Raw genomic sequence first — 19,837 nt, forward strand, 5'->3', positions numbered from 1 at the left:
GCTTCTAACGGGTTTAATGAAGGAAATTAGAGAAACTAAAAATAAGCCCTCATGACATTTCCTGGTTTACTTTGGGAAACGTGATAAAAAACGATAAAGATCAAACAGATTCATCATGTATCTGAACCAACAGGGTTAATCCATTTAGCACATCATCACAGATATCAGCTTTGGGTCAGCAGACAAAACATGCAACTTCTGAGAAAAATTTAGTTCACTGTAGATTTTTCTGCAGCAAACATGTCACTTTTCTATGTTTACATTTATATATTATTTAAAGAAAAATTAGAATGTCCAAAAGCTTTTATTCACAGAGGTCAAAGAGTGAGAATTTACAGCATACAATGAAGAAACTGACTATTATGTAGGAGTTTATATTAATGCTACTAACGACAAGAAAGTGAAAAGAGAACTAATTTGCCATTTTTTATAAACCCCAAGCGTCCTCTTCATGACATTATTGTTGGTCAACATATACACACTGTAACACTGACTGCTACAGGAGATCAGTCCTTCATTATATATTTAAGTTACAAAAACATTTAATTTCCCACGAGAAAATCAGTAATTATTTTACAATTCAAAGCGCTGTCACTGAGATACAAGAGAAGCAGCGTGATTGATGACGTCACTCGCCAACAAAGTTCCTATTGGCTCTCCTGTGACCGGAAGTAGACTGCGACCCACTCTTTTCTCTGTGCTCCGTGGCGCTCTGTGGGCAGAAGCTGCCGTAGGCTGCTGGTTTCGTGGGAAACATTTCCGCTTCGAGCACAGGCAGAGATGGACGAACGCAAAACCAGGTGGGGAGCATTTTTTTAACGACCATCGCCGATTAATGAGCATTACTTTCGGGCGCTAGATAAGCTGGAGGCGTCGCGGAGAAGCTCAACGTCTCAAAGGTCTCAGAACCTTCCGTGTTTCCGCTTTCGACTTTTCAAAATAAGACTACAGTCGTAAGTACAGTAACGGCTCGGCTAGTTCGTAAATTCAATGTTTAATCGATAAAACTGAATATTATTGACACGTTTATCGACGTGTGTCGGTTAAATTTTTAAATATTGTTATATAGACTCCATTTGTTATATTTTCGGCGTCTTTCCCCAACGTTTTCGTTGATGAAAACCAAAAAGTCATTTCGCCTGACCGTTAGAATCCTACATGAGGCTAATAGAAGATGGTCTTTAAACGCTACGTTATCACCATGTTGTGTTTTACTATCTTAGAAAAGAGTGCTGACTTGACAGTCACTGACGTCCTCAAGCCGTCATCGCTACAGAGGCTCAGTGCTGTATCCGAGGTAATTCTTGGAAAGTTTAGTGGAAGAAAAATGTCAGTGGTGACTCAGTGTGGTTAAGGAGAAGAAAGACTGGCCTGTCTATGTGGTGACAGCGCATTAATCGTCTTTGAGACATAGTGTCAAACATGTTTTTTAACAAATTTCTTATGTAATGAAAACACTGCAGTTGGAAAATTGTGTTGTTTTCTTTTCAACATAACAGGAATACTGAGAAAGTTTTGGGCACTTTTTAATGGAAATGCAGCGACTGCTACAGAGCATGATATTGATATAAGGAGTTTTATTTGTTGTTTTGTTTAATTTTTGGATGTTTAATTAATTTAATCTTTAATTTACATTAGAATTTAGGGTTTATTGATATTTGAGAATGTTTTTGTATTGTTGTTATGGCATTATATTGTATTACTTGAAAATAGTCTCAAGACATTATTGTTTATCTCAATAACTTATGGGATGATTGGTAATACTTGTTTAGTTGACAGGTGTCGTGATTCTGTGTTTTTTTTGTTTCCTTCACAGGTGATTGTTGGAACAAAACGGAGCCATGAAACGCCAGCAAAGCGTTACGTTTTAGAGGAATACTTTGAGCGATGTGAGCAGGAGGAACGTGATGCAGACTTCCCAGCAGTAGGTCGTATGCGGACGTGATGCCCAGGCGGGGGTTCCCCTTGCAGGGCCGGGTCCGCTGGCTCCTGCTGGCCCTCTTCCTGCTCCTGGTGATGCTGCTAATCGCCTACATGCTGGAGTGCACGCCGCCGGTCAACGCCAGCCAGACGCTGCCCGGGCCGGGCGAGCCCTTCGGCAAGGAGTACTACCAGGCGCTGCTGCAGGAGCACGAGGAGCGCCACCTGAGCCGCGCCTCCAGCCTCAAGCGCCAGATCGCACAGCTCAAGCAGGAGCTGCAGGAGATGAGCGACAAGCTGAAGCTGATGCAGGAGAAGAAGGAGCCGCCGGGCGTGCAGGGCCTGGGCGAGAACCGAGACCAGGAGCCCGGCGACCTGCTGGAGTTCCTGCACTCCCAGATCGACAAGGCCGAGGTCAGTGCCGGGGCGCGGCTGCCCAGCGAGTACGCCCTGGTGCCCTTCGAGAGCTTCACCTCCTCTAAGGTGTACCAGCTGGAGATGGGGTTGACCCGGCACCCGGAGGAGAAGCCGGTCCGCAAGGATCGGCGGGACGAGCTGGTGGAGGCGGTGGAGGCGGCGCTGGACATCATCAACAACCCGGACGAGGAGGACGGCATGGAGGAGGACGTCCCTGTGCAGAGGCAGACCTACACGGACAACCACTTTATGGAAGGCAAGACAAACAGCCTACGGAACAGCAACAGGGCCAAAAATACAAACTTTAATCTGAGAGTTCAGTATCTTAATATGAAAGGTACAAATTATGACTTTAGTCTCGGAATTAAAAGTATGAATTTTGATTGAAGTCAGAATCCAATTCAAATCTCAGAATTTTGACTCCTGGTTTAAACCTCAAAATCTTTACTTTAAGAAATTAATATTTTAATATGAAAAGTATAAATTCTGACTTCAATGTCAGAATTTTGTCTTTAAACTCAAAATTCTCATAATGGCAAAGTCACATCACCGACTCATTTTGGCCCTAATCCTCTTCTGTAAGATCCAATATCCGATCTTAGTCTTTTTTAATTCTTAATTTCTTCTCTAAAAAAGGAATTAGAATTTACAGAAAATATATCTATTTCATTCATTTCTTCTGTGAGTTTTACGACAGAGTATTGGGCCCGGATTGCAATCAGTTTTGTTCAATTATGATAAAGTCATAAAATTGAGTATTGAGGTAATTTTACCTTAAAAATTTAATGTTAAAAATGTTCCTCTTCAAAAATTAAGATGGAAAAAGTCGTTTTAATGAGAAAAAATCTCATTACAGATCCGACATGATGAGCTTGAAACAAACTTAGTTGTTATTTCATTTCAAAGTTCTGCTGCTGATAATTTGATGTGATTTAATATTTTTTACCTTTAAATGATACGAAGATGCTCATCACCTCATTTGACCTCATTCTGATAATATTCCGCCTGTTTTTGCTCTGCTGTCTCCGTCTGGGCGCTGCAGGCCTGTACAGGACAGAGCGAGACAAAGGGACACTCTACGAGCTTTTCTTCGCCAAGGAGGACTCCAGCAGCTTCCGACACGTCTCGCTCTTCCGGCCGTTTGGGCCGATAATGAAAGTCCGCAGCACGTCGGTGGAGACGCTGGGGATGATCATCAACATCATCGTGCCGCTGGCGGGCCGAGTCGACACTTTCTCACAGTTCTTACAAAACTTCCGGTGAGACAACGAGCCTCTGATGTCTGTGAGAAATGAAGCTGCTTGTTTTTTATTTAAACAGCTCTGTGGGAACTGAATACTAATGAAAATGGCCTGTCTGTGTTCAGGGAGGTGTGTGTTCAGCGGGACAGGCAGGTCCATCTCACAGTGGTTTATTTTGGGCAGGAAGGACTGCAGGAAGTGAAGTCATCGCTCCAGAAAATGTCTCGGTTTGTCTTCTTGTGCTTTTATCACTTTATTTTTTTTTTTCAACAGTCGTTTATTTTTTATTTCAAGTTGCACAAAGTAAACACACATCTATTCATTCGACAGATTAAGTCATAAAAATTCCCTTCTCACCCACTGCGGGTGGTTCTTATCCTCTGAGCTCGGGTCCTCTACCAGAGGCCTGGGAGCTTGAGGGTCCTGCAGTATCTTGGCTGTGCCAAGGACTGCACATTTCTGCACTGAGATGTCTGATGTTGTTCCTGGGATCTGTTGTAGCCACTGCTCCAGTTTGGGGGTTACTGCCCCGAGGGCCCCGATGACCACAGGCACCACTGTGGTCTTCACCTTCCAGGCCCTCTCCAGTTCTTCCTGAGGCCCTGGTATTTCTCCAGTTTCTCGTGCTCCTTTTTCCTGATGTTGCAATCACTTGGTATTGCTACATCTACCACAACGGCTTTCCTTTGATGTTTATCCACTACGACAATGTCTGGTTGGTTCGCCATTACCATTTTGTCTGTCTGGATCTGGAAGTCCCACAGGATCTTAGCTCTGGCGTTCTCCACCACCTTTGGGGGTGTTTCCCACTTTGATCTTGGGGTTTCCAGTCCATATTCTGCACAGATGTTTCTGTACACTATGCCTGCCACTTGGTTATGTCGCTCCATGTACGCTTTCCCTGCCAGTATCTTGCACCCTGCTGTGATGTGCTGGACTGTCTCAGGGGCCTCCTTGCACAACCTACACCTTGGGTCTTGTCTGGTGTGGTAGATCTGGGCCTCTATTGCTCTATTGCTATATATATATAATATATATATATATATATATATATATATATATATATATATATATATATATATATATATATATATATATATGGAGTGTGTCTTTTAAGCAAATAGCCTTTTTTGTATCTATATTTTTGTTAGCGATTAACCGATTCTTACATAATCAATGACTCATTTCAGCTCTCGTCACTTTGTGAGTTTTTATGCAAGTCAACTGTATGAATCGTCGTTTTTCCCTGCAGAGACGAGACTTTCTCTAATTACACTCTGATCCCGGTGGACGAGGAGTTTTCTCGCGGCCGCGGTTTGGACATCGGCGCCAACGCGTGGAAGAACGGCGACGTCTTGATGTTTTTCTGCGACGTGGACATTCGTTTCTCCCTGGACTTCTTGAACACGTGCCGGCTCCACGCCGCTCCCAGTAAGTTCCTCCACATGTTCGGATCTTAATATTCCCAGTTTAACTCTCCAGTGTTTCATGAATTTTTGTCATACTTTTGCAGACAAGAAGGTTTTCTATCCGGTGGTGTTCAGTCTGTACAATCCGGCCATTGTTTACGGAAGCTTGGAGCTGGCTCCACCTATTGAACAACAGCTGGTGAGACGCCTAAAATTAACCCTCTATTAGCACTGAATAACCTTAAATGATGGAAAATCTTAACTCTGAACTTTTATCTCCAGATTCACAAAAAAGACGCTGGATTTTGGAGAGATTTTGGATTTGGAATGACCTGCCAGTATCGCTCAGATTTCCTAAACATCGGTAAGCAACAAACAGGTTGTGATATATTTATTTATCACATTAAAAACACTTGTATCTGATCTATTCAACAGTTTTCTTTGATTCCTTTTAGCAAAACATCGTCTTAAAAACGCATGAGTGATTTTTCTTACACAATAAATCATTGAAAAAACAAATTCTCCAACTACTTCCTGTCGTCTTTGTGGTTTCTGCCAGTAGAAACATCAGGTTGTTGATCATGTGACTCGTTTGACGCGAAAAACAGATTTTCATACATTTTTGGCTTAATATAACTGAGTGTGTTATTCTTTCAGCAAATGGCCTTTTCGAGAAACTCCAGTTAACGATTAATCAATTCAGTTGACGAATTATCAATTAATCATTTTGCTTTTAAATCATTTAAAAAATGTTATTTCTTTACATTGCAGCACAAAATCTTACAGTTGTGTATTAGTCTACAGTTAAGATGCTGTGCAGGTTAACCAATCAAATATCTGGATCAATCATAGATAAAGCAGCAGAGCTAATAATGATCAAATATGTACTGAAATAATTTTGAATTATTTTAACATAGATGTGTATAAATGTGTGTATATCGGTTCAGTTTTATGAGTTATTTAGTTGTAAATTTAGTCTAGTTTTCTATTGAATGATTAATTGTGATTAATCGTTTCCTGGGTTCAATGCCAAAAGCCACCCGAAATTGAAAGAAATTTATCGATCAATGTTTTATTCCTGCAGGCGGATTTGATCTGGAAGTGAAAGGCTGGGGCGTGGAGGACGTCCACCTGTACAGGAAGTACCTGCGGAGCGAACTGATCGTGATCCGGGCGCCGGTGTCCAGCCTCTTCCACCTGTGGCACGAGAAGCAGTGTGCGGACGAGCTGACGCCGGAGCAGTACCGCATGTGCATCCAGTCCAAAGCCATGAACGAGGCGTCGCACCCCCACCTGGGCATGCTGGTCTTCCGGGACGAGATTGAGGCCCACCTCCGGAAGCAGGCCTTCAAAACGCAGAGCAAGACGGAGGCCTGAGGAAGAAGAAGAGCCGCCGCCGACATTCCCAAACGAGACTTAAAGCTGCTGTACGGAATTTTATTAAAATAGGTTTTGACATGTTTGATATGAGACAGATAATCTGTGAAAAGATCGATCTCATCCACCTGAGCTACTGTTGAAGAAATGCATCAAAAACAACCAGAGACAGTAGGAGGGGCTTAGCGCTGTCAATCATCGCCGTGAACGCACTGATAAATGTGCAAATGATGGAGAAACAACTTGCAGTAAAACAGCTAATCCTCCGTCTTTGGTGGTCATGCTAACTACCCCGTCATTCATGACAGAAGAGGGGGAAGATGATTGACAGCACTAAGCCCCGCCTCCTGGCTCTGATTGGTTGTTTCTGGATGGTACAGGGACAAGGTAGAGAAACATTTTTTCTTCAGATCATCTGCATCTTATCAAACTCGCAACATAAAGACAATTTCAACAAAAATGTAAAAAACAAATCTTAAAGTTACATACTGTAGCTTTAAGGGGGCGCCGCAGCAAAAAGATATTTAATCCTGATTGATGGAAGATGTGATGTGTACAGTGTACCAGTTAACGGTGATTAATAGTGATTAATCGCGGTTAATCAATCCTTCTGCTTCTTTTCTGCACAGCTGTAGACAAATGAATGTAGAAAAATGTGAAATGTGGCACAAAATGGAAGCCTTACAATCAAGTCAGCAGTATTTCACTGACAGGAAGACGTGGCGGCGTACAGAGGGCCGTGTTTTGTTTCTGCAAACTTTTTGAAAATCGGTAAGAGTGATCTTGAGGGTCACATTTCCTTCACTGTCTTCTTGCTGCTTCTGAATGTGAAACATTTCAGCTGCTTCTCAGACACGGGGAAGCAGCGTAGGCAGGCAGCATCCAGCGGCGTTTGGAGAAAATAAACAGTAAACCAGTTTTGGGGTGGGGGGAAAAAAATCACATTAGTAATTTATTGAGCATGAGAACAGGAAGTTGCACTTTCTCTCAGCAGAGATTAAAGTATTTTCTGACCATTTAATATTCAGAGGCCCAAACTATGAAGGAAGATTCACGGCTCGATTCTTGGCACTACTGGTTTCCTGTAAAAAGCTGAACTTCTGAGTAAGATGGCGATTTAGGGTCAGACTAAGATTAATGACTAGAAAAATGTTTTCAATGAGATCAAAATCTCGATGTGGTGATAATTATCTGATGCTAAAGTGTTAAAAATTTTATTTTTCCAGGAGAAATTCTTATAAAATTTACTCCTTTATTCCACTAATATTGCAAGTTTATTATGACTTTTCTCACAACATACAACTTTTTCTCTTGTGACCTTTCTGATATTATATATTTATTCTCTGACGATTTTATTAGGACTCATATTATTCCGACTTTTCACCTTGTGACTATTTTTTGTACAATTGGAACTTTATTCTGGTAACATTTCGGTAATTCACATACAACTTTGTCTCATAACTTTTTCATATAATTACGACTGTTTTCATGACACTGAACTATTTTTCTACCACTTATTTAATTCTACGACATTTTTCTATTAATGACATAAAATGCAACTTTTTTCGTTCTATTTCGACTTCATTCTCGTAAAACTTTTTTTTCTTGCGTTATTCCCACTCTGTTCTTTTAACACTTAACTTTTTTCTGGTAATATGGCTCGAATTATTCCGACTCTTTCTCACAATATTATGACTATTTTCTAATTTAATTTTTTCTTAGTCTGGCCTTAAGATTTTAAAAGACTCGATGTTGGTCACCTGAACTCGTCATCGATTTGTTTTGGAATCTTTAAGGAATATTTTACCACGTAATTGAGGGACTGAACTGATCAAATACAAATAATTCGGTGCCTAAGTTTGTATTTATGGCAGATTTCTTTTAACCCACAAGGTCAGATTTGCACTAAAATGTGGATAAAAATATTTCTTCGTAGCTTTGGCCTCTTGATTTATTTACAGAGTTTAACTAGGAAAACATCAGTTTTTGTTCAGACTGGCCGAGAGGATAAAAAGGGAAGATTTTGTGTTTTTTATTGTAGGATTGTGTCAGTTTAAATGCGTTGGACCAATCAGAGGATGAACTACAGCACACGGCTCATGCTGCTGTTTTTCCCTGAATCTAGTTGTTCTTACATGTAAATACGTTCCAAACATTTCAGACTATCATTGAACCTGCAGGTTCTAGAGGAATATATTAACTATTGCTTGTTTTAAGCCGAGAGGACGTTACATAAAAGGTGCTTTGACTGTCTTAAATATACCAGGTTGCTCCTGCGTTGCATTCTATACTGTAATTATTTACGTTTTTGCTGATTGTGCAGCTTTTTTAGGCCGTTTCAAGGTTTCCTGGCTTGACAGGAGAAATGACACGTATTCCTCTTGGCGGCACGCCACCGTTAAAAGCTGAATAATAAAAACAAATGAGCAAAAAATGGATTTATTGTGGCAATTTGTCCATGAATAACTTACATCCGACTGCATTGGCTGTTTCTGTTCCGCCTTGGCCACCTGTTGTATATTTGCTATAAAAATGTAATAACTCAGTCAAGTGTCTCTGCTTCTCCAACTCATTCGTTTGTTTCTTAATTTAAAACAAATGGTATAATACCAACATATTGTTCATCTGTGTACAATAAGCTACTTCAATAAAAATAGAAAAACAGAACCGAGTAATCAGAGCATTAATGAGCGAGCGGCTCCGGATGGATCCCAGCGGTTTTGTAGATTTCCTTCAGCAGAAGCAGCGCCGTGTCTTCAGACTGCCTGCAGGAGCAAACAGAAACACGGCAGGCGGAAAAACTTTTAACGCTTTACATCAAAACTCCACCAACACAGAAGAATTACTGCCAAACTCTTATTTTCTAAAAGCTGCATGGAAATGAAACGTTAAATTCACAACAAACTGAGGAACCTTGTCACTATATTTAGCAACTAAAAAAAATGTATCGGAAGTTATTTTTTATTAAAGCAATGCTCCACTGATTTTACATAAATAATCTTGAATGAAAAACTCTTTGCAGTACTTTGGTGAGATTATCTGAGAATAACAAGATTTAAAATAAATAGTTTTACTAAAGTAAGAATTATTAGTTTTTGCATCAGAATCAACAATTTAGTTTATGATTTACAGAAAAAGTAGAAACCATTTCTGGTTCACATTTTTTCCACTTATTGGTAAAAATTTGGTAATAATGAGTTTAATCTTCTGTTCTTAACTATGTTTAATTTCAACACTTTTGTTTTTATTTTTCCTGCAGTTCTTTTTTAAAATTAACATTTCAGGACAAATCAGTTATTATATAAACACAAAAATGTGATAATCACTAAAGAGTTCTTACGTGTTTTTTTCTCCTAGAAACATGATTGATATTTTAGGATATTTAGGCCAGAGAATAAACTCATATTACTACCATAAAAAAGTCGTAATAATATGAAAATTAAGTCACATTATCACCAGAATGATATTGTAAATTTATGATAATTAAAAAACAAATGAGGAAAGTTGAGCCTGTTGTTAAGTTTTACTTTTAACTTGTTAAATCAACTTTTCCTCATAATTTAAATGTATTTTTCTGGTAATAATAAAACTTTATTCTTGGCTCAATAATTTTCCTTTTTGTCTTAAATATCCAGTGACATCATCACTGATTCAAAGCTTCATTGTTTTCTTTCCCATGAGCCGTAGTGTGAAACCCGAACGGCTCGGCTCAGTGAACTCTGACCTACCAGTAGCAGAGGTGGCTCTGCAGGGCGAACAGATACTCGTTGAAGCTCTCGATGGGTTTTTCCTGCAGGACGAAGTCGATCCGATTCCCTCCGTTCAGCATCCCGATCTTCACCTGCGGCTCGTCTTCCCTCTGCAGCTCCACGCTCTCGGCGACTTTATGCTCTGTGGCGAACGATGACAGCGTTCTCTTTAACTCGGACCCGGAGTTACAGAGAAGAAGAAGACGGACGTACCGTCGTGAACGTGCTGCTGCTCCTCCTGCTCGATCTGATTGGCCACGATGGCGAGCTCGGCCTGCAGGGCGGAGGAGGTGTGGGCGCGGGCGAACTCGTTGAGCGTCTGCCAGGCGCTGCGCAGCGAGCTGATGAAGCCGTGCTTCAGGTCCGAGCCCATCCGGGACAGACTCTCCTTCAGCTCTGCAACCGATTCACACAAAACGCCCTAAAACTTTAGCAATATTACGCTAATGTCAAATTTTCACAATCGCTTTGTTTCCATTACATCAGAAACACAATAAAAATCAAACCTGAATAAATTTGTTCACGCAATAAGTTTCTGAAAAACCTCATCCAACCACTTCCTGTTGTCTTCTTTGGTGTTTCTGCCAGTAGTAACATCCTGTTGTTGATCACATGACTCATGATCAAAACTGCGATTAAAAAGTGTTTCCATTGCAGTTTTGCAAAATGTATTAATTTTGATCCAAAACACGTCAACCGTAGCGGGAAAACTTTTTATCGTAAAATCAAGTTTTTTAGGTTGTATTGAAATTTGTGAATTTCACAAAACTGAAACAGGAAAAACAATTTTTTCACATCACAAACAACTACAATGTCAACATTTGTGTATTTTATTGAATCCACTAAAAATCTCATCTTGCACAGAAACTTCCTATTGAAAAGTGAGGATTTTTTTTCCATTAAGAAAATGTATTTAGTTGATTCCCGGATTCTTTTATCTTCCATTTGTTATGGGAAAATGGAAAAATATATTTACTCTCAGGACATTTAAATGACTTCATACAATTAAAATATGCAAAAATATCCCGGTGGAGATTTGAAACTCAGATGATTAAACTGCAGAAAATAACTTTAGCAAGAGTTTGTGCCTCTTATTTCCACTGTATTCGCTCCACAATCTCAGTTTCAACAAACGGTAAAACTGAGATTACGCAACAGAAAGAGTTTTTCTGAAATGAAGAACTGAAACATCTGGAAACGGATCAGTCAGCAGAAGTTTCCTACCGAGATGAAGCCTCTTCCTTCCTTTGTAATGTGGGATTAAAACGGGCTTCAGATCCAAATCTGGGACGATCATCGGCTCGATTCGGTACGCCACCGGGTCCAACTGAAACAAGACGGCGCCGTTAGCCTAGCTGCAGAGCTGGGCAATAAATCAACAATAAACATCAATAAGTAATACATCTGATAGAATATTCAAAAATCAATACATAAAACATCGACTGAACTTTTTCAGCTCTACGGTTGCCTAGCAACAGCCTGCTGGGTCACACGCAGCAACAGTTTCAAGTTTCCCCACTTTGCCTAAAAACTGCTTCAAAATAAAAAAACAACGGCGAGAAAACTGGATAAAACAGGAAACGAGGAATTAAAACAAGAAGCTGATCAATAATTATTGATAGGCTGATCTGAAACGTTTACATGGTGATCAGTTTGTCAGCTTTAGATAAAACGGTCTGTAGACGTTTTTCTCCCGACGCTCGTCGCACCGGGTGGTAGATGTTGAAGAATCCCTTGCAGGTGGGCAGCTGGTACGACTCGTCGATCTTCTCCAGGCCGCGAACCGTCAGGAACATCCCGATCGGAGAACCCAGGGCGAAGAAGTTCACCGGCTCGAAGTCCAGGCTGTGGTAGATCACCGACACCTGCAGAACCAGGCAGAGCCGGTCAGAACCAGGCAGAGCCGGTCAGAGCCAGTTTGAACCAGTCAGAAAGAGTCTGAACCAGTCTGAACCAGTCAGAGCCAGTCTGAACTGGTCTGAACCAGTCAGAGCCAGTCTGAACCGGTCAGAACCAGTCAGAACCAGTCTGAACCGGTCAGAGCCAGTCTGAACTGGTCTGAACCAGTCAGAACCAGTCTGAACCGGTCAGACCCAGTCTGAACCAGTCAGACCCAGTCTGAACCAGTCAGAACTAGTAAGAGCCAGTCAGAGCTGGTCAGAACCAGTCAGAGCCAGTCTGAACCGGTCAGAACGTCGGCGCTGCTCCACTGTGGTTCATAAACATCTTTCTTCTTCAGTGGTTTTTACCCACCTGCCCAGTTCCAACTTCAAAGTAGTTGTAGTTGACATGGACTGAAGACACGGTGCTGCCCACTGGTGGCTTGGTGGTGGCGCTGCTAGCGGCAGCCTGGGGAACCGCGGCCGGACTCTCCTCCTTCGCCTCTGCTTTCGTCTGTTGGCGTCCCGCCTGGAGACCACACAGCCACCACACCCCCAGCAGGGTCAAAGGTCACAAGCTATCAGTTAATGACTTTGAGCTCATTGATCGGCGAACGATCAATGAGCTCAAGATAAGTGATAAGAGGTTGACCCTGAAACTGGACATAAAGAGGGTCCAGTGAAGTAGAAAAGAAAGGAGCAAATTTCCAGCAAAACATGTTGAGATTGTTCACAAAAATTTCACAGAAAAAGTTTGGAAATTCTAAGTTTGGAATTTTTAAAATTTGCTTTTAAAAAAGAAAAAAAAAATCTGAAATTTTGAGATTAATCACAGAAATTTTCAAGAAAAACATGCAAAACTCCCAGTTTGAAAAGTTAAAAATTTGGTAGAAAAAACATCTGAAATTTTGAGAATCTTTGAAGTTCTTTAGAATTTCTGTTTGGACATTTCAGAATTTCACAATTTAAAAAATTCTAGAAAACTGAAGTTTTGAGATTAAGTTCAGAAAGTTTCTGGGGGAAAAAACCCAGTAAATTTCCAAATTTCAAGCTGAAAAAATTAAATTTGAAATTCAGAAATTTCCAGGTTTTTTTTCTAACAATTTTTCAACTTTTAAAACTAAAATTTTCTGGTTTTGCTCAAGAAAATTTCTGAAATGAATCTAAAACCTTCTTTCTTGGCAGAAATGTTCTCCTTTCGTTATATCTTTAATGGTCTTGATGAGTTTTAGGTTCGTTAGAATAATTATTTCTATTTGCTAACTGCTAAAAAAAGCTGAGGATATATTTTAGTGATTTTTTGTAACTTTGTCTGGTGAAGAGTTTTGGGTTTTTTGCTGCCCACCTGTCTGCTGACTCGCTCTTTGACGAACTTGGTGATTTTTTTCCGCGGGCCCAGCGGGATCCCCATGTCCTTCAGGTCCTCCATCGTACACATGAGCTGGAAAAACACATTCAAGCTGTTTTTCTGCTTCAGCAAATCCATATAAACTGAAGGAGATTTTCATATTTTTACTAAAGACTCGATGTCAATCTTCTCCTGGTCCAGGGTGCTCTTGTAGTCAGAGAGGCCCAGATGTTGCAGCACAGCAGTGAGATCCTCAAACTCTTCCTCATCCTCCTCTTCCTCTCGGCTCGGCTCCTCCGCAGCAGGAGTCGACACCTGAAACGAGACGCAGCGTTTCCACGCAGTTCCACACGTCAGGGTTTCCTGCAGGGTTCGCTCTCTACCTCTCCATTTGCGGCCGGCAGCAGCGGCGCAGCAGAGACGGTTTTCTGGTTGGAAAGCAGATCGAAGAGAATCAGGGATCCTGCAGAGACGACAGTAAACATTAAAACCGGAAACGTGAATCTGCCGTTCAAAGGTGAAAAACAGGGTTGGGTTTTACCCAGGCTGTGTCCGGCCACCGATATCCCCCCTCTGTAGTCGGGGTTCCTCGTCATGAACAAGGCGTAGAGACGGTTGATCTCCTGGGCCACGGTGTCCATGATGGTCTGGCAGTAAGTCGGACTGTTGTAGAAAAGCACATCCAGCAGCGTCTCGTTGGTGAAGTGGCGCAGCCGTCCGGTGCTGGGCAGGGTGATCTTTTTAATCCTCCTGAGAAAAATCACAATACATTCACTGAGACAAAACACCTACTTTACCTTTTAAAGCAATTAAAACTCACTTAATTTCATTTAAACTGTGATTAATCACATTACTTCAGTTTCAGTCCAATAGTGAAAATGAAATGATTCAGAAAAACAACCTGAACATTTTAAATCCAGCAACAAATGTACACACTGAGCTTCAATCGTTCAGATCATTAAAAAATAACCTAGAAATCCAAGTAGAAATGTAACGATTGCAGCTTTTTATTAGCAACTGATTAATTGTGACTAATCAAATAATTCAGCCTTTTTTATTCATTAGAAATACATTAAAAGATGCAAAAAACGAATAAACTTTTTTAAAGTAATAAAATAAACATTTCATTGCCTGAAATGCAAAACCGCAGCATTCATTCAGTAAATCTGAACCCAGTGAAGCAAAATCTGCCACTTGAGGAATTTTGGCTAAAACATATTTACAGAAAAATAAGTTTTTATCTGAAAATATATTTATAATTTGTACAGTTGTGGTTTAACTTCTGCTCTGAATGTGTTTTTTTAAATGATTTTTTTGAGTGAATTGTAAAGTTAATGATTAATCAATGACTGTTTCAGTCATCGATTATTGGACGACTCGATTGGCTCGGGTGCGTTTGGCGGCCCACCTGTCCACCCCGGTGGCGTCGCCGTGGAGAGCCGTGTGCCACTGGACAGGAAGGAACTCCACCCGGCTGATGGCGTGTTCGTCCAGCGACTTCTTGAAGTGGCTTTGCAGCAGCTTCAGCGAAACGCTCCGGAAGTCGTCCACTGGAAACAAACGACTTTTAAATGAAAGTTTCCACAAACAGGATCACCGGTGGAGACGCCGCCGCTCACCGCACTCGATCATGCTCCTGAACCTCAGGTCGCAAACCGGGCCGATGCCGTGGACCATGAACACCAGGTGATCCACCGTGGGAAGCTCGCCTGCAGCAAAACAAACCATTTTCAGCTGAGCTGATGTTGGTTCCACCGTTCTGATCGGCAGCTGGGTAGAGTACCGTCAGGCACTTCGTCGTGGTCATCGTCAACCCCTCTCTTCACCACCCGTGGCCTGGTCTGCCCGTCCTGAGTGGTGCCCCACTCGTCTGGGTTGGACGACGGCTGGAACTGAACTATGACCTGCGGGAACAAACAGACGGTCCAGGTTCTGCCTGGTGATTTGTGAGTGAGGACGGTTTGGACTCACCTTTGGGTTGTGCATGACGATCGTTTCTCCGGACGGAAACTCCAGCCTGCGATGCCACTGGTTCGTTGATACGGCCTTTTTATATTCTGCCTGAAGGTGAAACATTCACTCATGAAGTCACAGTCTGAGGATCGATCACTTGTGGTTAATATCTGCATGGATCCTGATATGGAAAATAATTCTTTATTGGTTATCGGAGATACAAGCTACAAATGTAAACAAAACTGTCAGTATTTCATTCATGTAAAAAATAAAAATAAAACTTTTGCAATTCCAGAGTTACCATTAAATAAGAAATGCAATTAAAATCATTTATGGATAAATTCGTTCACATGATTTTTTTACTTTGCTCATTGAAAAACTTGCTGATCCTTCAACTACTTCCTGTGATTTCTTCTTCATGGTTTCCGGCAGAAGTAACATCCTGATGATCATGCGAATCATGATGCAAAAAAAGTATTTCCATTAAAGTTTCAATACGGCCGATAAAACCAAGCAACAAAACTTTTGATTGAAAAACAAATTGTTTTGCAATTTCTCGAAATGTCAAATTGCACAATTGGAAATGCAGCCAATGTTCCTGATCCATAAGAGCAGATCTATTCACTCTAACTCTAGGATTTATTGCTTGTTTTACTCCTAATTGCACTGACTGAACAAATTAAAGCTGTTTTTACATGTTTGACCAAATTTGTGAAGATATTTATGTTTTTAAATGTGCTGCACTGGTTAAATAAATGAAAAATTTGTTACATTTATGACTTTTTAAAAAGAAATCTGCACTGTGTGAAGTCAGAGGAGCTTAATTTTTTCACATATTGTCTGTTTTATACCAACAAATTTGTAAAAAAAAAAAGAAAATCATAGAAGTTAGCACCGCAGCTTTAAAGGAAAACAACTTAATTGTGTAATTGTGTTTAAAATTATTTTAAAAAATAAAAATAAATGAAAAAAACTTGATAATTAGTCTAATTAATTTTAAAAACCAGAGAACAAAACCTGCATGGATTCACTAATAGATATTTAACATTTAAAACTATGTGAATTACTGAAATAATTATTTCATTTCCCTCTGGGATCAATAAAGTATTTTTGAGTTGAATTGGAGCCAGTTGTTGATTCTGAATCATTTTCGGGTGCATTCTGGTGAACCGCCAGGTGGTGGCGCCTCTTTACAAACCTCCAGTTTCTCGCTGAACTCCTCAGAGTACGGGACGAAGCGGCTGTCCTTGTCGCCTTTGTAGAACCAGGTGCAGCGCCGGACCTCTGTGGGCTCCTCCTCCCAGAACACGGCGCTGCGCAGGCGGTCGTAAAGCTGCACGTCGTAGCGGCCGCCGTCCGTCCGGACGATCACGTTCTCCGGGTCCGGTTGGACTGGAAGAACCGAAGGTCTTCAGACTGTGTGTGTGAAATATTCACCTATTCTCTTTGCGTTTCGGTACCTGAGTTGAACGTCTCTTCAAGCTGCAGCGAGTCGATGATGCTCAAAGGAAACCAGACGCTCTTCGACTCGACTTGCTTGCAGTAGAACCAGTGCGGCTGGACCGGTTCGTAGACGTTGTAGTTGTACGGCGTCATCGGACCTGCAGGAACGACGGCGCCGGCGGTGGCAGCAGGTGGAGGAGGAGCAGGAGCCGCCTGAAGATGTGAGGCAGGAGGCTGAAGAACGAAAAAATGTCTTTCAGATCAGGGTTCGTATAAAAATTCAAAGACTTTCAAACGTTCCCAGTAAAAACAAAGACAGTTTCAATTATATCAATTATTACTGTTATTAATAATGCTTTGACAGTTTCTACAAATTAAGCTAAAAATATAACAAAATTTAATGTTTTGAAATGTCCAATATCCTCTGACCTGAGAACAAAACAATAATTTAACAAAAATAACTAATAACATAAGATAATCTTCACAGATTGATTAGGAACTATAAATATTCATTACATTGAAACAACCCAAACAAATTTTGTTAAGGTAAATTATTTAGACAAAATATGAAATAATAGTTAAAGAAAATAATCTCTAAATAATCTTTTTGCTAAATTTGTTAACAATTTGTTAACAAATAGAAATAATTGTCTTTTTCTGTAAACTCCAGTTAACGATAAATCAATTACTACATTAGTTGACGATTATTGCAATAATCAATTAATCACAATTCATCAAAGTAATCATTGCAGAGCTCAAGTTAAATCAGACTAAATTTTTCTTGTTTTAGGTTATTCAGAAGTCATGAAAGTAATGAAGCCGAAGCTGCACAAAAATACAGACATTTTACATTTAAAATAAAAAGATAAAAGTCTGTAAATATCTTAGCCAAAATCCTCAAGCGGCAGCTTCAGCTTCATCTGGTTCAAATGCTGCAAAAACAACCTAAAATCTCTTTTTAAGCAAACTTGTAATTCTAAAATTGAATAAAAAACTGTTTAAATGACAAATCACCAGAATGTGCTAATTTTTTTCTCTGATTTAAAAATAGAAACCCACGTCCTTATTTGTAATTTTTTTGAGGATTTTCTAAACATCTAATAGAAATTTTGTGGCACCTACTGTTGTAAACGTCGGCCCTGCGGGGGAGAACATCTGCGGCGGCGGCGGCGGCGCGCTGATGGAGTAAGGGATTTGCGGCGCTGTGTGTGTTGGCGGCAGTATTTCCGGCGCCGGGATGTAGGGGCTGGCTCTGCTGCTGCTGGGCGTGTGGCGGTACGGGTTGTGAGCCTGCGGCTGCATCAGGGGGGGCGGAGGCGTCATGGTGGTCGGGGGAGGAGTGTGGCGGCCCACTGGGCTTTGGTAAACGGCGCCGCCGAACACTTGAGGCGGCGGGTTGATCTGTGAGCCTGCAGACTGTGGCGGCGGAGTTGGAGCCACGCTGATGCTGTGGGGAACAGAAACGGGTCTGGCGGCTGCGGACATGGCGGACGGGGGGCATGGCGTCTGGCCGATGGATGCGAACGGGTCAGAGGTCGTGGCTGGACTGGAGAAGTAGCTGAAGGTGGAGGAGGATGCTGGTGCAACGCTAGAGGTCTGACCAAGGAAGCTGTCTTCTTCTCCAACATCAGTGGAATCTTCTTCTAAAGGACAAAAATAAATAAATTTAATGGCAGCTACAGGTAATCTCTTTCTTCTTTTAATGGCCCCCCTGCCTACCCTTTGCATTATATCAACATATCCCCTACTCCAACATCTCTCAGCAAATGAAGTGTATCAGCTGTACTTGCTAACAACTGATGACATTTTACTGTGGAATATCATCTTTGCTGCCCAGCAGATACTGAGCTGTTAGCATCAGGGCTGAAACAATTAATCATATTGATTAATTTAATTGTCAATTAATTTAATAACTGTTTAATTGTTAGCTGGAGTGTATGGACACAAAATAAAGCAACATATTCAGAGGAGCAAATAAACCAAAACTACAAAAATATGTAAATTTTGCATTTAAGATGAAAAAAAAGAACTTTGTAAATGTTTTAGTCAAAGCTCCTGAAGTGAGTATTAGCTTCACCAAGTTCATATTCCCTGCAATAACAACTAATGCTGTTATTGCCTTTAAGTTTAGTTACTTATTTTAACAAAGTGAACTGATTTGTTTAATTGTATCTTTTAATGTATTTCTAATGTATAGTAAAGGCTTGCTCAGTTAAATGAAAATCTGCAGAATTTGGCAATTTATCAGATAAATTGATAAAACAATCATTAGTACGTCATGAGACTGTCATATAGAAACAGTCTTCAGTCAGAGGCCTGTTCAGATTTGTTGCAGTACTGACTGCTACTGGAGATTCTTCCTGCCTACAGCCTCACCATCCAAAACAATTATTTGAAGACACTTAAATGACAAATAAACTATTATTTGACTGAATTAAATTGATTTATTCTACAGATTGGACACTAATCCCACCTGGTGAACCAAATCCATTCAAAACAAAACTGGATGTGATCAATCAGTTATTCGTTTATTTAAAAGGAGGGCAAAATTTACCTTTTGTATTAACAAAGGCAAAACCTTTACTCGGCTATCAAAATGCTACATTTAGTCTCCAGTAGTTTGTAGAAACAAAAATGTGAGGTTTATGCACTTTATGTAATTTATTTGCCATTTACTGTAATAAACACCAATAGCAGGAATACTACAGCAGAAGTTCACGTCTGAGTTGGATAATCTAGCAAACCTGTCCACTATTTATTGTGTCTTTCATTCAATAACAACTGATAGCAGAATGTTAGCCTGGCTAGCTTAGCATGCTAACGACCTGTCCACAGTTTAAACATTTCCTCCAACAGTGTCGCTAACTCTCACCTCCTGACAGCACCGCCGGCCCGGTGGCCTGGCTCACCGGCATGAACGGCAGGTTGAAGTTAAACTCCGGGGCGCCGCTGAACAATAAATTCGCACTGCTGTTGGGAACATTGTTATTTTTTCTATCTGCCATTTTTCCCCCAGAATTACACGTAGCAAGAACCAGAGGCAGCCGGGTCAGCTGTCCAAAGAGAGCTTTTTTTTGTTTTTTTAACTGTTTGCCGATTC

The 19,837-nt window shown here is 40.8% G+C and overlaps 2 protein-coding genes across 7 annotated transcripts; one reads left to right on the top strand and one right to left on the bottom strand.

Annotated features, from left to right (window-relative positions):
• Positions 1-589: 589 nt before the first annotated feature.
• csgalnact2 (chondroitin sulfate N-acetylgalactosaminyltransferase 2) lies at positions 590-8,802 on the top strand. 3 transcript variants are annotated; one of them, XM_055021730.1, is made up of 9 exons: positions 590-800; positions 1,224-1,297; positions 1,817-2,593; positions 3,380-3,596; positions 3,704-3,805; positions 4,831-5,009; positions 5,092-5,186; positions 5,270-5,351; positions 6,072-8,802. In XM_055021730.1, the coding sequence occupies exons 3-9, from the start codon at positions 1,945-1,947 to the stop codon at positions 6,362-6,364; spliced, it is 1,617 nt and encodes a 538-aa protein (XP_054877705.1). In that variant the 5' UTR covers positions 590-800; positions 1,224-1,297; positions 1,817-1,944; the 3' UTR covers positions 6,365-8,802. The 3 variants fall into 3 exon arrangements, with proteins under 3 accessions (XP_054877705.1, XP_054877706.1, XP_054877708.1); XM_055021733.1 differs by lacking the exon at positions 590-800 and adding an exon at positions 934-953; XM_055021731.1 differs by lacking the exon at positions 1,224-1,297.
• sec23ip (SEC23 interacting protein) lies at positions 8,788-19,818 on the bottom strand. 4 transcript variants are annotated; one of them, XM_055021727.1, is made up of 18 exons: positions 19,610-19,812; positions 17,860-18,377; positions 16,755-16,971; positions 16,493-16,686; positions 15,313-15,402; positions 15,125-15,245; positions 14,961-15,050; positions 14,750-14,891; positions 13,883-14,091; positions 13,725-13,804; positions 13,510-13,656; positions 13,339-13,434; positions 12,367-12,522; positions 11,823-11,978; positions 11,338-11,440; positions 10,327-10,509; positions 10,093-10,255; positions 8,788-9,129 (listed from the first exon to the last, which is right to left on the bottom strand). In XM_055021727.1, the coding sequence occupies exons 1-18, from the start codon at positions 19,740-19,742 to the stop codon at positions 9,048-9,050; spliced, it is 2,880 nt and encodes a 959-aa protein (XP_054877702.1). In that variant the 5' UTR covers positions 19,743-19,812; the 3' UTR covers positions 8,788-9,047. The 4 variants fall into 4 exon arrangements, with proteins under 4 accessions (XP_054877702.1, XP_054877701.1, XP_054877704.1 ...); XM_055021726.1 differs by having other exon boundaries at positions 17,860-18,380; positions 19,610-19,811; XM_055021729.1 differs by lacking the exons at positions 8,788-9,129; positions 10,093-10,255; positions 10,327-10,509; positions 11,338-11,440 and adding an exon at positions 11,449-11,644 and having other exon boundaries at positions 11,755-11,978; positions 17,860-18,380; positions 19,610-19,818.
• Between the last annotated feature and the right edge of the window lie 19 nt (positions 19,819-19,837).

This window comes from Poeciliopsis prolifica, unplaced genomic scaffold (assembly GCF_027474105.1).
Source record: "Poeciliopsis prolifica strain line A6 unplaced genomic scaffold, Auburn_PproV2 SCAFFOLD078, whole genome shotgun sequence".
Classification (NCBI taxonomy): Eukaryota; Metazoa; Chordata; class Actinopteri; order Cyprinodontiformes; family Poeciliidae; genus Poeciliopsis; species Poeciliopsis prolifica.

Bases quoted from the DNA above. Each gene is read 5' to 3' on its own strand.
- csgalnact2 (XM_055021730.1), top strand. From the start codon at position 1,945: ATGCCCAGGCGGGGGTTCCCCTTGCAGGGCCGGGTCCGCTGGCTCCTG. The intron at 3,806-4,830 runs GTTTGTCTTCTT...TTTTCCCTGCAG, and splicing joins TCGCTCCAGAAAATGTCTCG to AGACGAGACTTTCTCTAATT. The intron at 5,352-6,071 runs GTAAGCAACAAA...TTATTCCTGCAG, and splicing joins CTCAGATTTCCTAAACATCG to GCGGATTTGATCTGGAAGTG.
- sec23ip (XM_055021726.1), bottom strand. From the start codon at position 19,742: ATGGCAGATAGAAAAAATAACAATGTTCCCAACAGCAGTGCGAATTTA. The intron at 11,979-12,366 runs GTGGGTAAAAAC...CTGGTTCTGCAG, and splicing joins TTGAAGTTGGAACTGGGCAG to GTGTCGGTGATCTACCACAG. The intron at 11,441-11,822 runs GTGCGACGAGCG...GTCTTGTTTCAG, and splicing joins TCTTCAACATCTACCACCCG to TTGGACCCGGTGGCGTACCG.